Raw genomic sequence first — 26,590 nt, 5'->3', positions numbered from 1 at the left:
CGTTATTAATTACCTAACCGGCGGAGCGAGGAGCGAAGATAATGCGGTTGTGCAACAGGTACCAACGCCGCACCTGCGCCTCCTCCTCCTCCATCTCTTTCTCCCCCTCCCTCCCGTCGCGCCGTTGCATAATCGTGAGTAAGAAGCGCGCACGTGAAGTCGCGAAACGGGGAAAGAAATCGATCTCTTCTCTCTTTCTTTCTCATTCTCTCTCCCTCTCTCTCTCTCTCTCTCTCTCTCTCTCTCTCTCTTTCTCTCTTGATTTAATAATATCGCGCGGAAGTGCAACGTGTCGTCGTGCGCGTGATTAGGTTTAATTAATGGATTTTGCGAAAAATGTGAGAAACGATACTCATTTACTGAAAATATGTAAATAGCTAATTAGCTAAGCGTAAACGATGAGAAGAGGATAAATAATAAAGCGATTATTAATATTGTTTAACAGCATCACTAGCGGAATACAATCAAAATAAAAATGCAATATAATTTTTCAGTGTTATTGCAGTTATTATAAAATCATATATTAAAAAGAGATGAAATATTCATTGTGCATTCGGGGAATCGTTGAAAAATAAAAATTGTTAATTTCAACATCGAAAAATCATCGCGCTGTTCCATTTTTACCCAAGGGTTTCAATTACCACATTTTCGATTTTGAAAAAGCATTCATTGTTCCAATGCAATCTGCTGATGCGGCTACATTCGCAGGAAATCGAGTAAAAATTGGAAAAAAAATATTGAAAGTGCAGCGACGTTAGAGCTCTCTCTTAAAGCAGAATTAAATTTGCGGGAGGCAAAAATATTTGTTTGAGTCTACCATTATTATTCATCGATGAACGAGGAGCGCGTATTAGGAATGTGTTAGTTTAATTACATTTAATATTTTTGCATACTTCAATGAGAGATGTCAAAGCATCCGACAGCGGCTCAAAGCTTTCACGAAACAGGACTTGTTTCGACAATTTGCAATTTCGCATTTTGCAGATTAAAAACGTTGCATTGAAGTACTCTCATAATAACGGAATTAATTTCGTCATATATAATATATACAATTACATACAATTTTTCGTCGAGCGTATCTTTTTAGGAAGCTTTTGGAGTGAAATTAAATATTATGTATGTAGCGAACGGTCATACGTATTTCGTAATATGTCTTCTATGCTTCATTTAATTATTACGCATTGTTTTTATATTTATCATTACGAGCAAAGGCTTTGCCAAGTTAAAAATATTCTCTATTCGCGAGGAGAAATGCATCTGAACTTGATAAACCTTTGTTCATCAAAATTCCTTCAATTTCAAGCCATCCGTGGGTAATTTTCATGTTATGTTTACACATGGTTAGTCGTGTTTATATTTAGTTAATTATGGTACGGTCTACCTTAATTAATAGCATACGGGTTTACAATCGATTCCGATTCTACGCGTGCCTTTTATATCGCGTGCTAGACGAGAAAAACGTCGATAAAGCCAACTCTTTTCTCTCCAAGTCTCGACTTAGCTTTGACAATAGGTAGAAAGCGAAATTAATTACGTCGACAGCGACGCGTGACGCAAACGGTTCCCGGATGAGTTTTTTCTCGAGTCTAGAAAAACTCGGTGAAAACTCGAGGATGCGGAGACAATAATTTCGCCGTTTCAAAGTACGGAAATAAGCTTGGAAATAAGAGCGATAATTTCTAGGAGATCGATGTACGGCAAGAGTTCGAAGAGTTTTCAGAGAGAGGAGAACAGATACAGCGATGTGAAGGAAAATGCGACTTAAGGATACCTTCCTTCGTTTCATGATTCATTCATGATTATGGCTAATTAAAATAATGATGAATTAATCGTGCCTATGCTAATGCAAATGTATTCGCGATTTGATCAGATAATATTTCAATCGTGAATATTACATAAGATAAAATCTAGAACACAAATAAAGATGATAATTAACAGAGATGCTAATTAAGAGTCAATTTCACGTTTTATTTTATTTTACAGATTGGTATCAATCCCGGATTATTTGCGGCATACAAAGGACATCACTATGCTGGGCCTGGAAATCACTTCTGTGAGTTATATCTACATATTAGTTTTTTTTTATCTCTATATATGTCCATTTTGCCAAGAATTACGTTAAATAACATTGCAAATAATAATAATCATTTTCAGCTTTTATCGCGACACTTTCTTTCTTTAGTTTTCTTTGTTTATTGCCATCATTTTGCTACTTATACAAAATACTATTATAAAAATCACGTAGTGATAATAATATTAATTAACAAAATCGCTCAAAGTATTGCATGAATCGTTAAAAGTAAATTATTATTATGATTAATTTATCTAATTTAAATTCGTATTTTGTACAGTAGCAAAAAAACGGCAATAAACGAAGAAAACTAAAGAAAGTGTTTCGCGATGAAAGCAATGAGCCGTAAAGTCATAATAATAAGTGAGAGACGAGTACGGAAGAAAAAGAGTCTCGTAGCCACTGACGGTACCACCACTTGGGCATAAATTCGCAATTCGAATTTCGAACATCTGTATAAACGAGCGACCAATGTGTCCGACAATCGTGGCGCTAACGAACCCACACCATTACCATAGCCTTGCAAGCGAGCCTCGCCTTTGCGTCTCAAAGTTTCCGCATAAAATTGCATAATGTTATACTCGCTCGGGGAAAATCAAGTGCACTTTACGCGCGCGCCTCGTCTTGGAGGCGCTTCGAGGAGAGTAATTATCAAGTCAACGAGAAAATTAGAGTCAGTGAGAGAAAAAGGGTGACAAGAAAAGAGAAGACTAGGAACGATTACCGTTTATGAATCTGAAAGAGCCTCGAAAAATCAAATAAATTTATTGATTATTTTCTATAAGAAGAAAAAAAGAAATGAAATGCGAAATATTTGGCGCATCTTGGAATAGTTGACTTTCATATTTTTTTTATTAATGCACAATCAGGATTTCGATAAATGTTAACCTAGGCTCTATAGTTAAACTAAAACGCGTCTCTGGCGAGCACGGTGAAAATTTCGGGAAAAACCCTCCCGTTGAGAATCTCTCGCGACCCCTATGATCCGATTCAGCCCTCATCTCGCGCTTTTTTTCTGCACCGGGAAACACCCGGGATCTGAAATCGCGAAGCCTGCATCGATGAACACGCAACGAGAGCCGCTGCAACGCGCATAAATCACTCACGGTATGGGCTGTAAAATCTACACAACGCATACTTTTGCGTGCATATACCGTGCATTTATTTTTCGCGTTGCTTGTATTACATCGATTAATATATTTTAATCTGATTTATATGCGGCGCATAATGGACATTATAAAAATCTTCATCAATTTCAGATAAAAACTCGCCCCCGGGAGAAATATGTCGAAATAATTGCATCCTTTGTGTTGCGGCTCGCCGCATGGCTTAACAATTTTTCTATCAAAAGTAGGGGAGAGTGCTAATTCGATTTATATATATAAAAGAAAAATTTGCACAATATTTAAAAAACTTAGAAAATGAATCTTGATAAAATATCTGCATCGATAGAGAGCCGTTTAACACACGCCGATAAAATAGAATAGAAAGATGATAATTTACTCGTTAATGAAAGGAATAATTATCTCGCCAAAAGTATCGCGCTTTGATCAAATGCGCCTTTTTCGCGTTTCTTGGATTCGTGGATTCGCGCAGGTCGCCGATGAAATCGGACGACGGGATAACGATTTTGCAGCGGTTATCTTGGGTGCAACTGCCGAAGCGCACGCACGGCAAGCACGTGCGTATTAATGCGCCCCCATGCACCGCGACGTATCGCTGCCGGTAGCCCTCCCTCACCCGCCCCCTCCCCCCCTCTTCCTCCCGCGATTTACGTGTATCTGCACGAGTCCGCGCGCTTATCAGCGGTGAGTGCGCTGTACGCATACAACATGCTTAATGTAATGTAGCGTAATATATAATACAAACCCGCGGCTACCTGCAGGTTTACGCGCCCGATTATTGCACTGCCGTAATAGCTGTAAGCGTTTACTTTCGTCCGTGAGTGTATCGCGATCAAATATTTGCGTCCGTACCGACGTAACGACAATATAAGATATCGGGGAACGCGCAAAGCGAATGTACGTAAGGCACGGTTTAACTATTAACGCGCTATTAATCGGAAGCGTAATAACTGTAACAGTCGCTGTATTATTTATAACGGCAAACCGGAAGAACACGGATAGAGATGGTCGTGCATTATGTATGTCGCAGCGCTGCTACACAATCTCTGGCTCTAATCCGAACGTTCACGAAAGCATATATCATGTGGTTCGAGTGCCATATACGTTAACTTTATTATTCCTTTTTACCCTTAAATACACTAATAATATCGAAGTATTTTTTTTAATCCCATCTTTCGTCAAAGCGGTATAAAATTGTCCAGATTTTTCCAAAGAGATTTTCCAAAATTGCTTGGATCTCTCTGACGTTTCACGATTTTATTACATTTTCCTCGGACTTTCTTTACAATGCCCAAGACGACGTAAATCCACACGCGATTGCTTCGATTCTCGCGGCATACACACGCGCGTTTACGTCCGCCATCCTTATGCACGCAATTTCCGATGCGTGCACCGACGCGGCGCACGCGCGACCAACCCCGTATGGGCTTTAAATAAACAATTTTCGCGCTAACGTCCTAGCCGATGCCTATTACTTACGCATGCCTCCCGCAGCGGCTGTACACGTACGCAACATTGCATATAGGATGTTCGAAAACTAACGTCGTTCTTCCCATCCAAAGAGCTCCCCGAAGGGGAGCTAAAGGCAGAATTTTTCCTCCAAATTTTGCGTAAAGGCCCTTTACTTTTTCATAATTTTATATTAAAGTTGCAAAAGTTTAAAATCATTTCTATATAAAATTAACTAAATAATGTATTATATTTTAACTCGTGAATGATTGCATAATTACGCATTTACATATTTGATGGGAAAACGTTTCCTTTACACCGCGGGTTGATCCGCGCATAGATCTCTTTGACGAAGAAAGCGGTTCCGGGACACCCGGTAGATACACAGAACCTTCGCTTGCTTGTGTCATGGATACACGCGTGGGTGACATATATATATATGCATACGTATATATATATATATATATATATATATATATATATATATATACGTATACGTATATATATATATATATATATATATATATATATATATATATATATATGCACATATACATATATACACATACGCCACGGTGAAGTTAGGTGCACGCCGCTGGATTTTCCAGGGTTTTCCCAGGGTTGCGGTAGAGCGTTGAACCGGGTGGAGGGTGGTCGGACGTGTAAGGGTGGAAGGGAGAACAGCAGCGAGTGAGCGGATGGTGATGGGCGAGGAGGAGGAGGCGGAAGGGGAGGAGATGGAGGCGGTATGGGAAGGGGAGATGGAGAGAGACAGATGCGGAAGGAGAAAGAGAGAGAGAGCGTGAGGGAGGGAGTGCGCGGTGAGGAAGGGAGAAACTATAATGAGTGGTGCGCGTGAGGGAGAACGGAATAAAAAGAGGGGTAGGAGGTGGTAGGGTTGGCGGGAGGGCGGCTGGGCGGAACGGGGGAAAAAGCAGGGTTGGTACAGGGGTAAAAAGGTTGGAAGCTGTGGCAACTGCCGCGCGGCAACGGCAGGGGGGAAGGAGGGAGGGAACTGTGCTCGCTGCGAGCGATGGTGGAGGGGAAGGCGGGGGTGGATCGAGCACGACGGGTCAATTTGAGTATTCGGGGGAGCATGGGGATGAGAGAGGGTGGCGGACGCATGGTCCAGGGGCCTAAAGGCAGTAAACGTCGAAAAATCCGACCGCGTTCGGGCCGTTCGATGGCTCGGAAGAGGGTCGAAGCTGCGATCGACCATTACAACGCGCGAATCGAGTATCGCGCGTCGTGCATCGGTGGTGCGCGCGTTATAACGTCGAGAGACTGCACCGGGGATATAGGGGCGAAACACACGCGCAAAGGGAGAAAGAGAGAGAGAAAGAGAGAGAGAGATACGCGGCTCTTTTCCGTAATTTCGGGGTGAGCCGGCAGGGTCGATTAACGGGACCGTGATTCACCCGCTAGATCGGTAAGGAGGAAGTTCGTTCGTTCGCTCGCTCACGCGTCGGAGATCCGTCATTGTATTTCGATCTCTGTTTTCTTATCCCCGCAGTGGAGTTCGCGAGACAAGTGTTTCACCTTGTTGATGTTGGTGGTGATTTTTCGTTGGAGAAGAGCTGCAACTTTTTTCTCTGGTGAAAATTTTTTAATGATTTCGTCATTTCTGTGAATCCATTCGACAAATCGTATATACTCTTTGTGGAGTGTATAATGCAATAACGGATATAAACGCTCGCAAGATTCTTGGAGAAATGATAATCATGTGAGAGAGAAGTATATTTATATATATTTTTGCGGAAAGATATATGCCTAATGTCCCCATATGTATAATTCCTGCAGATTCGTTTAATATTAAAAATTAGATTACATATTTGAATGAATGAAGTGGCTAAAACGCTGCAGGATAGTTAAATTATAATTAATTAAATTACAATTTTATCCATACTTATATATGTAAAATTTAACAAGATACGCGTACCGTAATTGATTAATTTATATATATATGTATAATTGACGAGTTCATTCACATTTCCATTTTCACATTTTCGTCTTTTTGAGTTTGACCATTTCTTAATACACGTGTTCTTACATCGCTATACGTTTGGTATAAATTAATTTTGTGGCATTCAAAATTTAAATTTAACTCGGCTCGTGCCACGGCAAACCTGTTACAAGCATTTGTCCAGTTCAAGTATGCTGTATTTTACAATGTGTTATAATCTTATAAACCGCAACCTTATTGCAGATATAACGTACGCATCGTAAAACTCCTCTTTTGTAGATAATATTATCTACTTATAATGTACAGAATTTTGTATCAGGATTATTGTATTACCTTTCATTATCGTTAGTTAATTAGAGAGAGAAAGAGGGGGAAGAGAAGGGCAGTGAGGAAAGGAAGGAATTTTTTGACGAATTTAGAATGATCTTTTTGTCGGCGAAAATTGGAAAGGCTTGATGCATTAAATATACCGTTAACTCTTGAATCAAATTTGTTAGGATAAAGTTTACTTAAAGTTAAGTACAAAGTTTTGTGTCATAAAAACTTTCTAATTTGCAATGTTAAATAACTTCCTTATTAGATCTTGCTTTAAGGAGCATACATTCACTCCGACTCTCAATCCTAAACTCGGTAAACTGTAAAAGCAATTATAATATATTTCATAAAAGTCAAACATAAATATAAACAAGGTCAGAAAGAATTTCACGCATTCGTAAAAAAATTTCCTTCTCCAGGATATTTTTATTCTCACGTAATTAAGTTAGAAACGTCGACGTAACCGCTCGAGACCTTAAATTTATAGGATTTCGATTAAGATTTTGTCCCGGAATCGTGCATATTTGATTGAATGTAATCCGCGAAAGACATCCCGGCAAAGTTTCCAACTTTCCTCTCGCGAACTCGAGAACATCTGAAAACGGGTTAAGGGTCGGAAGTTTCGCGCCGCCGCTCGCCGCGCGCACAGTTTATATCCCCCGGAATGTTGAGGGAAAAAGTTTCTCCGGCACAAGGACGCAACTAGTTCGAAGATTTTCCCGCCGACGACTCGATTCCGCGGAATTGTCGAACGCGTCGCGACATTCGGTTAGCATTTTGGGGAGGTTTCCGCTGATCATAACACCGTGATCTAGAATTTTTCCTAAATTGCTTAAATCATGACATTAAATTAAAAAGAGATACGCACGATTTTTTCACTATCGTGAGGAAGCAAACGCATAAATCAACAAATTTTAATTATCGACAATAAATTGAAAATTAAATTTAATTTAAAGAAATAGAAAAACAATGAAATTGATGAAAATAATATAATATTATTATAAACATGTTATTATAAATATTACAAATATTAAATTTACTATCAATATAAATCGTCGTGTGTTATGAAATTGCAATCGTATGATATACATTAAAATTCGCTTTTTTTTTATTTGCCATCTGGACGTTATACACATTATTCTGATTGCAATATCAAAACATACATATATATATATATATATATATATATATATATACATATATATATATATATATATATATATATATTCAAATATTTCGAATGTTTTCTCTGGTCCAACTTCTCGATGTTGAATCATGACACTTGCAAGATAGTATCTAAGATTGCAGCCGAAAATCGTTGAGAGAGAGATAGAAACTTTTTCTCTAGGAATCAATTGTGCGACCCAATCTACCAGGAAATTTTTTCGCACAATGCAAAATATGCGCAACGAGTAATTTCCCGAATATCTCATCTTCGCAAACATTTCCGACGTATTGTTGATTTTTCTGCGGGCTCTGTATGTTCGATTATTTCTGCGCGATTTAGCCCCCCAAAAAAGAGAAAAAACAAAGAAAAATCAGCAAAAATGAAAAACCGAAACGAGATGTGTTCCGGAAGATTTCGCTTTTATCACACGCAAATATTTCTTCGCCGTTGACGGACGTCGAACGCACACGCGACATGCTCTCGTAGGGCAGTATATTCGGTCGATGACCCACTTCGCGCGCGAAGTTACTCGGACGGTACCAAAATTGGACTTGATTGATCGACTTTATTATTTAGTCCTGTCAACCGCATTCTGCAGTTGGAATTTAAATCGCGCTAAAATCAGAGACGGCTATCGTCATTCGCGATTTCTGTTATAAATATCTTAATTTATATATAACGAATATATTATAAAATTTGAACGAATAAAAGAATTAATTATTAAAAATCCCATTTTTGTCAATCTCGAGCATGCTAGAGCATAGCTACCGTTGAAATAATATTACTTGGAAATTTTAATATTTCAACCACATATAATAAAATTAGTTCAATAAAATAAAATAAGATATATATATATGTATAATTTTTTCACTTTTCAAAAAAATTGGCATATAAACATAAAATGGATGATAAAATGCGTGTTTAAATTAATAAGTTCCTTCAATTTCGTTACTACAAAAAATGTTCTTAAAATTTTGTTTTTACATGTATATAGAGTCCAACTATCTTCATTTATTCAACATCTGATAATTTGAGCATCATCTTCGCTTAATAATAAAACTTCATTATTTGATAATTATTTTTAACTCGGCGAAAAAACATTTATTTTCAATAAATTGCTGTCGAACAGTTTCGAGGAAAGGATGTATCGCAGAGCACGATTTTTCGTGACGAATCGCGGCTCCGGTTGTCGTCTGTCGAGGGTCCCTGGAGGAGGAAAAAGTTTTTCTCGGCCAAAGAGAGGCACCTCGTCTTGTCAATTCGGGGGACAGCGGGTGCTCGCGACACGATACGGCACTCGGGGGCACTCGGTCGCCGACCTAATTCGTCGCCGTCAGCGGGGAGAAGGAGCGAGAGAGACAGTTTTTCGAACGATGCGCGAAAGTTGAACGTGACCGGCGAAACTTTTCGTGGTCGTGCCAAGCCAAGTCTCCGCGAGGCGAGGCGAGGCGAGGCGAGGCGAAGCAAGGCGACGCGACGCGACGCGACATACACAAGCGCGCAGCTCACCAGTCAGCTCCGGACCGACCGACCGACCGACCACCCTCGACGGCGACCTCGACCCCCCGTCCAACTTGTTGTAAGAGACCCTCGGAGAGTTGGCCGTGCGCCGCGACCGACCTAACGAGGGTAACTAGACGATATTACCGAGGGAAATATTGGTCGGGCGCGAATCGCCCGCGACAGCTGCGCGGAATCGCAGGGGCTCTTGGAGGACAAAGTCGTGTCCTCTTATTACTTTGACGAAGTTATTCGAGATCCCGAAATTCTCCGCGTTAATTAATCTATACAGAGTACATCAATCTATGAAAATATTACTTGTATGAATATGTTGATAATAATATTGTTTTGTTGGAAAAATGTCTCCTTCTTAACAAGATAACTTTTTAAGTATCATGTCCTCGCAGCATAAAATTCCGCAAAGTTACATATGTATATAAAATTTGTGAGCAATTTTTTAAATATATGGAAAATAATGCGCGAAAACTCGATATTATCACTGAAAATATACGTCGCGTAATACGTCGGAAATGATTGAATCAAATATGTATTTAATAAAACGTTAAAACGAATATGTAATAAATAATGGCTAATTGCAATTTGCGAATTTTAAAATCGTATTAAATCTATATTGTCTACAAAGAGAGGATAAACGTAATATATTATGAATATCTCCAGAGGCGAATTACTTGTATGGCACGTATGCGCGATAAATCTAAGGAAAATTGTGCGCAAGATACGCAAAATTATATCCCTCCTGACAACGTTTATCAATGTTTCACGAGTCGCGCGTATCACAGCGTGGTACAACGTGGTTCATGGGTCGCGCGCTCTCTTTCAAATCGTATTTTTATTCCTTTTTTTACAGCGATGTTTCGGGAAATAAAAAGTTTCGAGTCTCGAATTCGCGTCCATATCAATTCGGGTAGTGTTTTCACACAAATATAAAACATTTTACTTTTTTATCGCTTTCGCCCGATCCAGATTGTCGTGTGGTTATTTTATAACTCCCGTGTATATACACACGCGCGGCAATCCTTTACCCACGTTGGTCGGCGCGCCGGTTCGATAGTTCACGGCACTCGGTCGAAGTTTTCTATCGGAGAAACTTTTTTCCTATAGAGAAGAGCGTTCTTAAGGGGTCATGACATCGCTCGGAGAGCTTTCGCACCGAGATTATCCTCCCTGCCGCCTATCGATAATCGATTATGCGAGCCGATGGTCGCACGTGAGAACCTTAAGGCTGATGTTACACGTGAAGTATAACGGGAAACGCAAACTGCGCTCTCGCCCTCTTGTTGTTGTTGTTGTTGTTATTGTTATTGTTGTTTTGGAGCGGCATTAGATAATAACGACCCACATAAAGGATGAAACTTGCGCAATATCTTCTATGAGCGTCCTTTTCGCGCTTTTGCTGCTTTACTTTGTTTATGTGGTATATATATATATATATATTTCGGTAATTATGCTAGAAAGTTTAGGTCGATCGATCGATTTTACTTTTCCAAGCGTAAAGCTACGTAAAAAAGAAAAGAAAGATCCGAGAAATTTCTCGTTCAGTTCAATTATGTACGATCTTTGAATCTTTTAATATTTCACACATGTCACTTTTCGCATTTCAGCTGCGAGATTTATTATGAGAAAGATTTTGTCACATTCCTTCTCTCGTATCTTATCATAATCGTAATGAAATTTTGCTAATAATTCAATTTCGTTTCATAATTCACGTTCGAAGCTAATTAAGCTGCATAATGCCGAATTTTACAAGAGACAAATATAACTGAACATGTGGGTACACTTTTTTAATTTCAGAAAACGAAATTTAACGAGGAAGCATTATTTTCGAAGCAAAATAATCTATCTGAAAAATTACGCGAAAGACGACTTTTTTTGGCATTTGCTCTGCGTAAATTAACGATAGTTGGGAACAGAAAAAAAATGCATTCGATTCGGAACAAGCAATGTTTCGATAATTCAAAGTTTCTAATCGATAAGTCACGTTCCACTTGCGCGAGCGTATCGAGACGCTTCGGTAATTTCAATATTCCCAAGTGCGGTGACAAATCTTTCCGCGGCGCGTAATTGCCGGACAATATAAAACACATATGCCGTCGGTCAATTAAATCGCAAGTGGAAAGTAGTTAAGGTCCGCCATCGCCCGGCACAGACAGTGGATGAAGTGATTATTGTCGGAATGCGGTCAGGCGGGTAGAGAGGTACACGGAGAATGAGTACTCGCGGGTACACTTCGTTTCTCGTGTTTTCTTTCTCCGCGATTCGGATAATTTATCGTCGCAACTGCAAAGAGAGAGAGAGAGAAGGAGGGAGAGGAGAATAAACGGCGCCCGCGCGTATCGGTCATACCGTATATAATCCCTCTAAACGAAAGGAAACGTAAGCAAACCATTGAGTGGCGATCCATTGAGAATTTATAAGCGGATTTATTGATCATTTTCGTGACTTATCCAGAGCGGTTAAATGCGCATAAATATATATATATATATATATATTATTACCGAGAAATAATAATTAAAAAGGCACGCACGATGCGTTAAAATTAATTGTTACGATAAAGTTTAATGGTATTTAAAAATAAATAGTCGATATAAAATCATGCCAATTTGTATACATCGTGTCGCATTAATTTTAAAATTCCATTTATTTTCATCTGAATGTTATGGCGTTGTGTACGCTATCAAAAAATTATATAATATCAATATTACATATCAAACACAGAAAATTTTATATTAAAGCATCAGAGTTTTTTTTTTTTTGTGAAAATTTGTTTATATTATTCAAAATATAATAGGAAGAATAAAATCAAATATCAAAAGTTTGTTACGCCGAGCGAAATTAAATGATATCCTTTTATTCGATATTTTTTTATTACTATAAAATGGATAACCTTTATGACATAATTGATGTAACATTAATTATCCACGTAGTCAGAGATAAATGTGAAGAGGGATATAAGTAATGAAATTAACATTCTCGTAAGTATCAAACACTTGCGACACGTCTCATGATTTCTTGTGGATGCAAATAATTTTTTTCTTATTGAAATAATAAATTTTTGTCTTATAAATTTGACACTAGAGATTTACTATTTCGAAAGCAAAATTTGACACAATTATTATTCAAGATATATAAAACTATTATAATATATCAAAGATACAGAATACATAAAAGTGTATTATTTTAAATAAAGAAACGTCATATATGAAACAAAGATGAAAAAAAAATCAGAGAGTTAATATGATGCGCAATGGGCAATGTCACGACATGCTATCCGCGAGATTCGCACTTTGCTCGAGAATTGCGAGTGGATATTGCGTCGAGGGCCATCACTAGACGCAAGACCGTCCTTTGGCGGTCGGTTGTCGTAGGTGGCAACGAAGGAGATGGCGAAGGAGGAGGTGGTGTAGGTCGAGGCTACAGCTGTGGTAGTAACTATAATGAGTAGCGGCTGTGTGAGTGAAGAGAGAGAGAGAGAGAGAGAGAGAGGCTGAGGAAAACGAAGACGAGGGGACGCAAGGACGAGGAGTTAGGTCGAGCAAGGGCGAGATGGGCGAAGGGTGCGTTGGATGGTGAAGGGAGGAGGGCCGGGAAGGGCGGAAAGGGCGAGTGTGGGAAAACGTGTAGCCTCAGCCTCCACCCTTTTCCACCCACCGACCACCCTGCCGCTGCTGCTCGGTCCAAGAGGGGCGGAAGAGGAGATGGTGGAGGAGGTGGAGGAGAAGGGCGAAAAGGGAGGACAGGGGGTGGTTAGGGGGTGGCGAGCAGGAGGAAAAAGGGAACTCGGGGGAACGGTCGAGGGAGGTATGGCGAAGCGAGAGGGGTTGTCGCACGCCTATCCGCTCGATAGCAGCTTATAGTCCGTACACATTCGCTCTCTAGAATTTTGTGTCCTACGTCTCTTTTTTTTTTTCTCTCCTTTCGATATTTCGCTCAAATCAGGATACTCTCGTGACTACGCAAATGTGTACAACGCTGAGATTTCGTTCGGTCGTCGCGTGAATCTTATTTTCCAATTTACGAAGCATCTTTCTCTCGAGGCGTGATTGAACACTGTGATTGATCCGCTAAAATCCGCTAAAAATCTTTTAAAGCTATGAGATTTACATCTTTTTTCTCATCATTGTCGCTCAAGCTACTTTCACTTACAAGAAAGCTTCATTTTTCATACAGTTATTTATATTTTCTATATTCCAGCTAGATGATACAATTGAAAAAAGTAAATACGCGAGTATCTTCAAACTAAATTTATTTAATACGCTCGATTAATCGACGAATTTATCTTCAAATATAAAGACAGCGATAAAGTACTATCTAAAGAATATATAACGCATAGTAGGTTAGAGTTATTTGAGAAGCTAGAAGGAGAAAGAGCGTCCGGGAGGAAAATACATACTACGTTGACTATCGAATGACGATTATACATAGTGCCTGTTTCTTAGCTTTGGCGCCTTTGTGAAACTGTATCTCATTGTGTCTCGGATAACAGAGACGTCGGCGGAATTACTGCGAGACGCGAGCGGTCCTAACGCGAGAGCGTCGCGCTGCTGAAGATCTCTCCGCTTGAATCGTCCCGGAAGGACGTTTCTCCCTATTATCTCATTTTAACAGCCGGACGCGGCGTATCGGACGGAGAAAAGTCGCTTCAAAGTCGCTTCGCGCGCGAACGACCGAATTCGCTCTCGACGCTCCAGCCCCCGAGGCCCCCTCGGCGCGTTTTAATTAAAAAAATATCCTCGGCGGTGCGCGAGCACAGCAAAAGCTGAAATTACTCGGGATGAACATCCGAGTAAGAAAAGAAGAAACCGGCGTCTTGAGACTTCCGCGCTGGGGATATCATTAAGCACACCTGGATCTAATACGTGCTCGTTCGCAAATTGTGGCACTGAGATATACCCTCCCGCTTCTCTCCCCCTTTCGCCCCTCCTCCTCGCCATCCTCGACACAGGCAGCGGCGAGGGAAAAAGAGAGCAACGTTCAGAACGCTCGACCGTTTCCTAGGTCGCCGCCGACGGGTCTTCGTCCTGGAAAACCCTGAAAATTGATTTTCCAGGCGCGGTCTCCCGCGTTACCCACGCACAGGTCTCTCTCGGTTGCATCGATTTTCACCTGGCTTCCCCCCTGGCCCGCCACCTCTTCTCTCTCGCCACCCATCGTGTATCCCTTCTCTCTCTCTTTCTCTCTCTTTCTCTCTCCTGCCGCTACCTCGTTGCTCGCCACCGTCGTCGACTCAAACCAGGCGTTCATTCAGAATCCGAGAGGAAAAAAAGAAGCGAAATCTAGGTCAATGGAGGTTTGAGAAATTTGCGATAGTCGCTGCCGTTCGTTGCGGCTCACCATTCGAATGACGAGCGAGAAATATCGTCCGTGTCGATTTCACGTTGTTTTGAAGCCGAATATACTCGTTGTCGATCGAAAAAAATATGCATTTGATAAAGCGCGAGACTAACAATGCCCGTCGTCGGATTTCACCCATGTCAATTAAGATGTTCAAAGTGAGACGAGTTAATATATATCTCTGCGAAAAAAAGATTTGCTTTATTTTATATCATAATAACGCAAAAACATTTCTCTCTCATTTCATGGAAAAGCCGTTTTTAATCGTTAAAAATATCTAATCTGAAAATCTAATGGAGAGATAGATAAGAACAAAGGTTAAAGAAAAGGTCACTTTATCATTTACTTGACTGCTGTTACAATATCTTACGCAATTGCGAGGAGTTCACGCATATAATCGCAACGAGTTAGCGATCGTTTAGATAATAAATTGTACATTTCCCGCCAAATGACGGCCGAGATTCTCCGAGAGCAGCTCCCTCGCGTGTCATTATCGTTGTCTGGAAATGAAGGAGAGAAGGGTCGGGTTCTCCCGCGCATTAGAAAAATATCAAGGACGATATTTCTTCCCGAGCGCGTTACTCGCCGCGCCTCTCGTAACGAGAACGGGAGAACCCCTGGTGGCGGAGGCAGGGGGTGGAAATGGGCGAGAAGAAAAATGCGATACGGAAGGTCCTGTTGCGCTTTTCCTGATATACGGAACTCCATAAAGCGAGTTAAGTCGAACGTACGAAAGTCCGAAAGTTGGGAAAGTTGGCGCGTCGCAAGAATCTCGGAGTTTTGACTGTTGTGTCGTGACACGATGGACTTCGAATCTAAATCATGTTGAGCAAATACTTGTTGCGGATATTCTCAGGAGCCGATTCGATTCGATATTTTAAGATGAATTATTATCTCCCTCTTGATCGAATTAATTAGATTCGAAAAGTTGAGATACGTTATTTTTAATTAAATGAAACACATTTGAGACTATTGCGAGAGACGAGATGTAAAGATATGCGAAATTAGAGCCGTGGAGAATCATAGTTGCAATTAATATTTTCTATGGCTGTCGGCAAATATCAGTTATATGATTAATTCGTGATAATAAATGAGAGATTATACTGAAATTAATTATTCGAATATTTTCAGTTTGGTAGATTGGAAATATTATCTTCAGATTTCATATATCGCATATCGATTATGTATCAAGTTGCACGATTCAGAGATATTCATTATTAAAAATATATACGTAAATTATTTGCGAAAACTAATGGTTCCATTACAGAAAAATATTTACATCGATTTTTATATTTATGACAAATCTTTCGTGTATTTTTGTATTTTACATTTCTATTTTATTTATACCTCTGATTTATATTATCAAACTTGTGTTTGAAAAATTTAAATATGTTTCCGCATTATTTTACTTTCATATATATTATTGAATGCACCTTTCGAAAGAATAGCATTATTAATATTAGTCGAAACAACGACAAGTTGGTAATAACAAGTCTTAAGATTTCATTTATTTTGCGGATATATAATTTAAAAAAAAATCACGTCCGTAACAGAGCGATCTCAACTATTTTTTCCGGCCGAAGAATTCTCGAATTTCCCATAAATTACCATAATTTTCCAACCCTAAAAAAAAAAGTCGCGCCCGAGATCGCGCAGGAACCCGAGTTCCACCTCGATTACGTCCATATCAGAGACGAGTCACAATTTACGGACGACCGGCGAGAAACGGGCGCATTTGCTTTCCATCGGCGTACAAGGGAGCACACTTTTCACACCCTCGCTCGAAACACCATAAAGCACCCGCCGAGGCGGGAAGGTCGAGCGAAGTCAAGTTGGGTTAGGTTAGCGTCGTGAATGACGGAGGAGGGTCGCGTTTCTCCCCGATAAAGTTTGTTCGATCAGCCGTTAGTCTCCTTCTTATGGTCCCAAGCGCCCCTTCGCCGAGGCAAGCTTTAAGCCGCGCGTACACTTAAGCTTACATAATACATTGCTCGTCAGCAGTGTATACATTTCGGGAGAAATTCGCAATTTTTCGGCGAAGAAAGATAAAAAATAATCCAGTCAAGAATATGTTTTCGCGATTGAAAATTTGCCCGGACTCACAGAGCAAAAATACCCTCGACTCGTAGGATCTCTCCTTTATTCCCTTTGTCCTAATTATGCGTAAATTAATTTTTATTTGACGGAGAAGGAACGCAAACATTCGCGGTCGGGCCGTCTTTGTAACGCGTACCACATGCACATGTACGGCTCGTACCTTTTCCCGCGGACTTGGAGGTCGGGCACGTTGTGCCGGAAAGCGTGCAACGGCCGCGGACGAGCGTTTAACTTTGTTCCGAAGTTCTCCAAGGTCGTGCCGGCGCGGCGCGGCGCGGCGCGCCCGTTGTAGGTCGGTGGCACTGGAGTAAAGCAACGAGAGAGAATTTCCCGAGGCCGCGTCATAAATCTCTATCTGCTGCCGGGAGTAAACGCTCGCGGGATAGACTTTGGCGACGACTGTAATTTCGCGCCACCGGGGGTGTTGTCTCCACGTGTACGTCGACACGTGTGCGCGACTCTCTGTCTGTGTGTGTGCCCATAACCGTGAACGGTAAAAGATTTATCTGGCCCGTTTTTCCTTTCTTCTGCTTTTTCCCTTTTCCCGCACGAACGAAGGAAAAGGAACGCTTATTGCTTCTCGGTGTTTCTCGTTAAATATGTTCAATGTGGCGCAATCGCGTACTTAAAGTTTTTAATTCCTTTTAGTATTATCTTTCAAATATAGCCGCGCCTACGCGATAACTAAGAAATTTTATTGTTCATTTTAAAGCACTATAAAAACAGATTTCTCTCTCTCTCTCTCTCTTTCTCTTTACAATACTCTTGAATAAAAATAATTTTAACAGTCGCCCACATATTGTTATACGAGCATCATCTGTAACTAAAAGTTTTCTTTTCAATTTTAATCGGCGTAGAATTTAGGTTCACATCGAAGCCGAACATCGAAGAGCGATTATAATACGCGATAAATAGCGAAGGCGTGACAAGGCATAAAGGGTTTATCAAGTGACTCGAGCGCGTGAATAATTTATTTGTAGTCACCGAATCAACTTCCGCAAGCGGCGAGCGATTATACGTATCCAGCAGCGTCATAATCCAACTTTATGCGGCAAAGTAGAAAGAACCGACCGCGCGTCTGACCTCCAAACTGTTTAATCCTTTTCCGTCGTTTGTTCCTTTGTAAATGCCGCGCAAAGTGCGCGCCGTAGCATTCGACCTAAAGTCAAATTACCACGACAATGCGGCGATACAATGCGTTGCTTACGTGGAGAAACGTCAAATTGCAACACTCCCTGGGAATTACGTGACGTAACGGCCATTTACTTGCTCATTTGGATAATTGTAAAAAAACGATCGTTTGAATTTTCCGTATACGTATTGCCGCGATCTGCATAATCGCGGGAAAAACCGGCGCGAGTACCTTTTAAACGTCGCGTTGTACGCGTGTTTGTTTTCGCGATACGAAATAAACGATCGGCGCATTTGCCAAGCATTCATACGTCAATATTTAGAACGAATTGTCGCCCATGTGATATTCGTACACGCTATATTTATACGCGCTATTTATTATTTATACAATGGAAATTTGCGATTCATGACGCTAATTGACGTTGCTGCAACACTCGAACGCAAACAGTCGCCTACCAAGTTAACCGCTAATCGATTGTGCATCTTGTGGGATTAATTTATATCTTGATGAAACGGAAACTCTTTCGATATTCGCGTCCGTGAAACTTCGATGTAGGAGGAAACGATTTTCCGATATTCTAAATTAATCATTCCATCTTACATATACCTCGCGTAAAAATCGTAAGTTAATTGTAAAATATCACTAGTGTTATCAATACTCGAAAACTATCATTTTATCGAAATGGCAATAATTAAATTATCAGAGAAATTATATATAACGAATACAAAAATAAACGAAATTTATGATGCTCGGATTAAAATCTGTATTCCATGCAGGTCGTTATCGATGAAAAAGCAATTTTTCCTCAGATAAAAATATTATATTTGGAATACTCGAAAAGAAAATGTGATGATAAAATTCACAATGATGATTTTAATAAGCCACGCAAAATGATACCGGCGCGAATCATTGACAATGGAAACAACAATGGTTGTCATTTCTATTACAATAGATACGCTCGCTTCTGTTCTAACAATTCCATTATCTCCGCGCGAGAGCTTCGCCGGGGGGCGAGGCTTTATTATGCCTATCAGAAAATTTAGATCGTTTATTTAATGGGATATAAATAGTCGAGCGCGGCCTATTAACAAAATACGGAGTATTTCGCGCGGAACAATAGCTTTGCGAAGTCATTTGGCCGTTCATGCGACGACTGCAATTATACGTTTCGTTATAATAATGGCGCCGCAAGTAAGCAATTTAATACTTAACATTATGCAATTAAAATTAAAAATGGATCGCGTAAAATATCGGGGACGTTGATTTCATTAAAATTTTTAAAAGCCGCCCGCATGTACGCGCTTCAGTGACACATGTAACGTACTCGACTACACGTGAGAATAAATAATTTTCTTTTTTCCGCGACTATATGTAAAATTATTACGCCCGAAAGGCGTGGAAAACATAAGAAAAATGTTTGAGAGAGAAATATATAATAAATAACTTGCAAGTGTTATCTGACTTCAAAAAAATTATTAATGTTTTTTTCCCCGGAAATTTTAAATCGGTAAAATAGAATGGAATTCAATTAGCGTTTCAATTATCTGAAAAATAATGTAATAAAATAAAATAAAATTCATTACGTTCGCAAGCGCGGCGATTGTGTGATCTTACTGTTAATTTATATAGTTAAAAATAATAATTTTATTCTTCTTCTTTTCAGGGAAATGTCTACATTTGAGCGGTCTCACGCCCGAGCCATTGACAGCGGACGACGATTACAAGCTTTTGCGCCTGGGCATCGGTTTTACAAATATGGTAGCACGTGCGACGAAAGGCAGTGCGGATCTCACAAGAAAGGAAATTAAAGAAGGTCAGTATGCCGGACGCATTTAGCTCGTCCAAATCAAGAGACGAAATAATTACGAAATGTTGGTTGAAAATAATTATTGCATAAGCCGATACCTGGCTTCGACGTAATTCATGAGAAAATTAATCTAAATTTCTTATTACGTGTTCACATTATAGATTTCTCAAAGCGCGATTTATATTTTATCACGTATAAAAGTAGAACGGTTATTTATTTATAAATACGTGATAAATACGTGATAATATTTTATTTATTCATAGAAAACTTGATCTCTTTATTCTTAATAATCACTTATATTTACATACATAATCATACTTATTATTAGATATATGCAATTAAAAATTTAAATCCTCGAAATTAATTTGTAAAATTAAAAATTTATCTGGTGGTAACTTTTCAGAATACATAAGGATAGTTTTAGAACATTCTATATACATGTGCAACGTGAAACGTTTGTATTAGTAGCTACAGAAATTCGAATTTTCGACCGTTAAACGTTCTGGAAACACACATGCTCGTCCAAGGATAAGATTTTGTCCAACAATACGTGTCACGAGACCCGTCTCAAGGCTTACGCGAGAAAATGCAAGCGATGGAAATTCGAGAGATAGACCAATCGCGATTCTCCTCTCGGGTATCCTCGACTATGACTGGCCGATTTTACTTTACCGTTCAATTTCTCTATCGCTTGCTTTTTTTGTGGGTCCTATGGACCACTCGACGACTCGGTCGCGCCACCCGGTGGCGTGCTAGTATACCTAAGTCTCTTATTCCTTGTAGTAGTGTCCATCTCTCTCACAAAGTACCGCTTTACCTCGCGTAACGGAATAGATTGTGCAGTATGTAATTCTATCGGAGTCATATTCGGCGATTCAAAGTTTCCGTCGTGTATGAGAGAGATGATAATCGTCAAAATAAATAACGAAAATGACAAAAAGATAATCGGGCTCGCGATAAAGATTATTGACCGCGTTAATAAACCGGGATGTCCACGTGGCGCTCGTATGCGATTACAAATTAAATAATGACAAGACTAGAGATCGCCGCATCAGATGTTAAACACAAACAATAGATTTAAATAAATGACGAGAAGAGAGTTATATATTTCGGGCAATAAAAGATCCGGCTGTCCACGTGCTTGGTGTCGCGGTGTGCGTGCGTGCGTGTGATTCGATGAGAAGTAACGATAAGACGACAATCGGAGGGGGAAACGCGTACGGCTGCGGCAAAAGCTAAACGAAAAAAAAAAAACGATAATTCTCAGAACCCATGCGGGACTCGGCGCGAGATAAGGAGGATCGGTCGTTCTCGACGTTCAACTTACACGTGTCGCACTCGCGTATCGTGTGAAGCGTCCATAGTTGCGCGTCTTATCTCTCCCGTCTTCGAGTGAGCTACTGTCTCTTGTGGTAATATGACCCCAAGTGTGCATTAGTGAATAGAATTATGCCTGCCGACTGAACGAAAGAAGACGTCCGGCAACCAACGCGAATCATGCTACTTATTCATTCGTGAATATTCCATTCATGTATAAGTGATACATGTATGTATATATGTAAATATATGTACATACATGTACGTGTGTGTATCTATTTATAGTGTGTATATATTTATATATAGAGTATCTTAAAACGAGATTTAATTTTAAGAACAAGATTGTTGAGAGAGATCGATTTTTCGTCAATATTATTTTTTTACATCGATCGAGATTAGAAATTTACGACGCGTTTTAAAAATGTCCTCTCTCTTGAATTTGTAAAATAATGAGTTTCTCTAGTCGCTCCAAGTTTTGTTGTCGTTACGCGCGCTAAATGAAATAAATACATGTGTACCGAGAGAAAAGTTTCACTGAAAATAAACACGTAATGCTCGTAAAATATCAATCGGTAGCTAGAGGTCAACGGGCTAGATTGAACAAACCATGCTAACGGAGAGACTCTGCGCGATCTATTTTGGAGCATATCTTTATTAATTACGTCACGGGGATAAGATAGAAAATCTATCCAATATTGCCTTCGAGACAAACTTGCCTAAAACGGCCTTAAATTCGTACAGTGTGATATCGTGCTCCGTTTCGATAACACGGAGACGAGAGCTTATCGTCGAGCGGGGAGTGAAAAAATCGTCGGCGGCTCGTCTCGCGAGGAAAAATTCTATCGCGCGTCGCCATTTGTTCTCGTCTTCGTCACGCGCATCGCCGAAAAGAAGCGAGAAGGAGGCTCGTGGATCGTGATCGAAGGGTGCTCACCGTCTCGACGATCGTCGTTGTTTTGGAGCAGCGGGCGGTCTCCCTCCGCCGACGTCGGCCTCCGGAGCATCGCGTCCGAATAATCGCGCCCAGGTGGATTGTCGATCACTGCTTCCTCCATTTCGTCGTTAAACCGTAACATTTTTTAACGGCACGATTTCACTCGCAGGTCGCGGCCATGCGTGCACTCGACGCGGGAAGCGGCAGTACTGCCAACTTAGGCGTTTAGTTCCTAAAGGCATATCGCAACATGCACCGTCCTGCCGAAAGCTGTGTGAACCCCATTATTCGAAACTGTCGCCCTGATATTAATTTCGATTCGTTCCACGATTAGACGAGTGTGTCGCGCGTTGATTTATGTTAAAGAAATCGAAAATTCGAACAATCCAAAAAATGTCACGTTTGAATGAACATAACGATTTATTATATCATAGAGAGAAGCAATTGACTCCAAATACTCGACGAGAGAAAATAGAGCGCTAAATGCGTTCTCGTTATAATATTATTAAATACATTATTTTTAGTGTTTTCCCGCTGTTTTCATAGTCACGTAATTTACTCCGAAATTAATGTCTAATCTATAATAAATTGTGCCCTGAATTATTTATTAAGAGAATATTTAACAATCATTGAATTATTCACTCGCGCGTCCACTTCTCAATATTTTAATATTAAAATTGCGATTTACCTGTCTCACCGGAAATTCGTTAATGACATTAATGCGATATCCGGAGCATCGTATGTTCGATATTTCCTTTCTCCAAAATAAAAAATATTCGATAAATTAATATAAATCCGGAAGCATAAAAGTGAACATGGAATAACGGAGTTGGACGCTTTACTCGCCGCTTGAAACGAAATTAGTGTACTCGCGGTATTTTCTTTTTGAGGTCTTCATCGATACGCTTGTCAAATTAACCGACACGCATAAAAATTCAAAAATATGAGACGAATGACGGAATTATCATTATGCGATCGTGTAATCGAAAAATGCCGGGAATAAGATAGAGAGGATATTTTTAAACATGGAGTAAAAAAGTTTGGAGTAGAAAAATTTGGAGTAAAAAATAATTTTGATAAATGACCTCCTTAACTTCTCTGCAATAATTACAATCACATCGGTACTTGTCGATATGATTACACAAAATTATTAAAGTACAAAACATTTCGCTTTGCTCATTTTACATTATTCATAATTATTACGTTTTCTTCATATAATGGCGTTTAAAATTATTAATATTAATGACAATAAATCATTAATATTATTGAGAGTAATAGGATTACTTTTAATATCAACGAGAGAGTACAAACGATATAATCATTGTTTTCATTTGCAGGAAGTCACATTCTGCTCGAGAAATTACGAAAATACAAGCCAAAAATCGCCGTGTTCAACGGCAAACTCATATACGAGGTGTTCTCGGGAAAGAAGGAGTTTGGATTCGGAAGACAGCCTAATCTCGTCGACGGCACAAACACGGTAAAACAGCCACCTATATAAAAAATTCAAAATGTCCAAAGAAATTTCAAAAGATGTAAGATCTATAGAACATTTTTCGCCTATTGTACAGAATGTTAAAATCGATATAATTTCAATAAGAATTCGATAAAAATACTAATCCAATATCCATCACGAATAAATATAGTCTCGACACCTGAAATTGTATCGATATCTACCTTATTAGACTATTTTGTTAGATTATGTGTGTGTTTAAAGTTCAACATTCTCATTTCTCAATGTTGCGTTGCAGTACATGTGGGTGATGCCTTCGAGCAGCGCGAGGTGTGCCCAGTTACCACGGGCTGCCGACAAGGTGCCATATTACGCGGCCCTGAAGAAGTTCCGCGACTATCTGAACGGCTCGATCCCGCATCTGGATGAGTCGGACATCGTGTTCGCCGATTCGAAACTCAAGAAGAAGGATCATGAAGCGATCGAGGACAAGAAGCCACTGTACATTGACGACTTGCCCGATGGCGAGAACCGAATCACGGAGATCAACGGTGCGCTGAAACAGGACTCGGGCCTGATACCCGGCAAGAAAAAGCGCGGCAGACCGAAGAAGATTAAGAACCCGGAAGATCAGCCGCCACCGGATCCCGAGAAGTTGGACGCGAACGGGGAGGTCATCAAGAAGCGTCGCGGTCGCCCGAAGAAGATACATCAGCAGCAGAAGCAGTTGGAGCGGGAGACTCGCGAGAGGGAGCAACAGCAACAGCAGCAGCAACATCAGGCGATGGGTCATCTGAACGACTACGGCAACGCCGTGTCGAACTGCTTCTCACCGCCGTTGATGTCCCCCCCGAAAGCTTTTGCGCATATGGCTCCGTATCCGCAACCGATGAACGACGGCTTTTACGGCCAGGGAATGAACGATAATAGCCCGTACAACATGAGCGCGAAACAGAGCCCGGTACACATGCACTATACCCAGAGTCCCAAGTCCTCTCAGTCCATGTCGCTATCGTTTACGCATTCTGACCTGTCGTCGGAGATCAATACGGGAATATCGTCGGAGAACAATCTCGAGCCGTCGCCACTAACGTCGCCCAGCGTCGAACATCCGGACTTTGAGCCACCCAGCAGCATGTCGCAGCAGAACATGGGCAACGACCATCGCCAGTACAATCCGGCCGGTGGGCCCGATCCAACCGGTCATCACGGTAGTCCCGGCACGCCGTCTCACGCCTATGCCAATTATATGGGCTACCACGATCAGACGCCGGAGGCGCATAATCCGCATCCGCATCAAACGACGCCGACGCCCCTCAGCCAGACCGCCGAAGACCACTCTCATCACTCGCATCCGACGCCGCCACATCCGCACACGCCTACGCACACGTCCATGTCACCGCACCATCCGCACGAGCAGTACGGCATCAAGAGGAATTCCGGCCAAGATGTGGCGTCCAAAAGTTTGAGCGATCTGGAATCCCTGGTCGATCAGATCCCGAGCATAGCCGACGGTGGCAGTCAGCGTCTACAGCATTCGCATCCGGGTATGCCAGGCGACGACGCTCTAGCGGAGAAGATGGATGCCCATCATCAGTCCTACATGTCCGGTTTCGGCGGCATGCCAGCCGGACCGACCGGGATGTCCAATTATAGTCCCCCGTTACCGCCGGGCGGCGGAATCTATCCCAGCTCGCTGCATCACTCGCCAAACGACGGGGTTTACGGAAGTCTATACGGCATGAATGGTCGTCATCATCAGGAGTCTCAACAGCAGCAGCAACAGCAGCAACAACAGCATCAACAGCAGCAGCAGCAGCAGCACAGCAAATCTTACACGGTGGAGAATCTCGCGTCCAGTAATTACACTCCCAGCATGAATCATCCCGGTAACTCGTATCCCAACATCATACCCGGACCGCATTATCCAGTGCCGATGGGCTCCACCAACGGCTACCTGTTCGGCGGCCTCGAGTCCAGCCTGATGCAGCGAACCTACGGGATCGGCGGAATGAGCGGCATGAGCGGCATGCACCCGTCCGCCGCCCTCGGTCATCCGATGGCGGCTAACCCGTACCCGTACAACGGCTCATATTCGAGTTCCTTCGACGCTTATCCGGCACCACCGGCGGCGATACACGCGCCCAGCGCCAATTATCCCGGCTACGTCAGCGCGGCTGGCGCGGCGCCCACCACCACCACGCCGTCGTCCTACCTCGCACCGTCGCATCACAGACCGCCGGTCGACCTCTCCTACGACGGTGTATGATAATCGATGTGAAGCACCGTATCGTTCACCATCCACCGACTATCATCGACCTTCAACGGCCCCCCCGCTCGGTCCCCGCCCCGCCTGTCGATCGCCTCCTGTTGCGATACCGCGCGTATGCCGCGCCGCGTTTATCTTTTCTACGTATTTTTACACATGTCTCTTAAGGCTCTCAACGTCGGGGTCGCACCGCCGCGTGTCGTCTCCCCGAATGCGTCGTCTCCCCCATCCTCGAATCGCAAACTCTCCTGCGACATGCTACTCGCGAGCAATTTGCGCGCGCTCTCTCTCGCACTTTATCGATCTACGGTCTGTCTCTATCTTGCGATTTTCCCTTCTCTTTCTCTCCTTTGCTCTCTATCCGGCTCTACATACAAGATATCCCATCATGGGCGCAAATGAGAGAACATATAGACATTATTTCTTATGATATCCGAAAGATCTTTCTCTTTATTTAAAACATCGAGGTTCTAATGTCAATGATGAAATGTTCATTAAAATAAACATGATAATAAAAATTGATATAACGTTTATTTTATTATCATTAAAGCTTAGTTCCTAATATCGAATGTTTTAAATTTGGAAAGATTATATCATTGAAAAAATGTGATGAAGAATAACGCTGTATATCTATAGTTT

The 26,590-nt window shown here is 41.2% G+C and overlaps 2 protein-coding genes across 2 annotated transcripts in view; one reads left to right on the top strand and one right to left on the bottom strand.

The window, feature by feature from the left end:
* The window catches only part of LOC105259403, a 116,956-nt gene extending 94,456 nt beyond the window's left edge, over positions 1 to 22,500 (bottom strand). The window contains exon 1 of the mRNA XM_011271310.3: positions 22,230 to 22,500. Within this exon, the coding sequence (XP_011269612.1) occupies positions 22,230 to 22,371 (142 nt within the window). The 5' untranslated portion in view covers positions 22,372 to 22,500. The remainder of the gene's footprint in view (positions 1 to 22,229) is intronic.
* LOC105259395 (probable serine/threonine-protein kinase yakA) overlaps positions 1 to 26,484 on the top strand; it is a 102,603-nt gene extending 76,119 nt beyond the window's left edge. The window contains exons 6-9 of the mRNA XM_011271299.3: positions 1,984 to 2,053; positions 19,835 to 19,984; positions 23,567 to 23,709; positions 23,981 to 26,484. Coding sequence (XP_011269601.1) covers positions 1,984 to 2,053; positions 19,835 to 19,984; positions 23,567 to 23,709; positions 23,981 to 25,951 — 2,334 coding nt within the window. The 3' untranslated portion in view covers positions 25,952 to 26,484. The remainder of the gene's footprint in view (positions 1 to 1,983; positions 2,054 to 19,834; positions 19,985 to 23,566; positions 23,710 to 23,980) is intronic.
* The last annotated feature ends 106 nt before the right edge of the window (positions 26,485 to 26,590 follow it).

This window comes from Camponotus floridanus, unplaced genomic scaffold (genome assembly GCF_003227725.1).
Source record: "Camponotus floridanus strain SB8 unplaced genomic scaffold, Cflo_v7.5 scaffold102, whole genome shotgun sequence".
Lineage (NCBI taxonomy): Eukaryota > Metazoa > Arthropoda > Insecta > Hymenoptera > Formicidae > Camponotus > Camponotus floridanus.
Note: the sequence above shows the minus strand (reverse complement) of the source record. Positions and strands in the feature narration are given on the sequence as shown.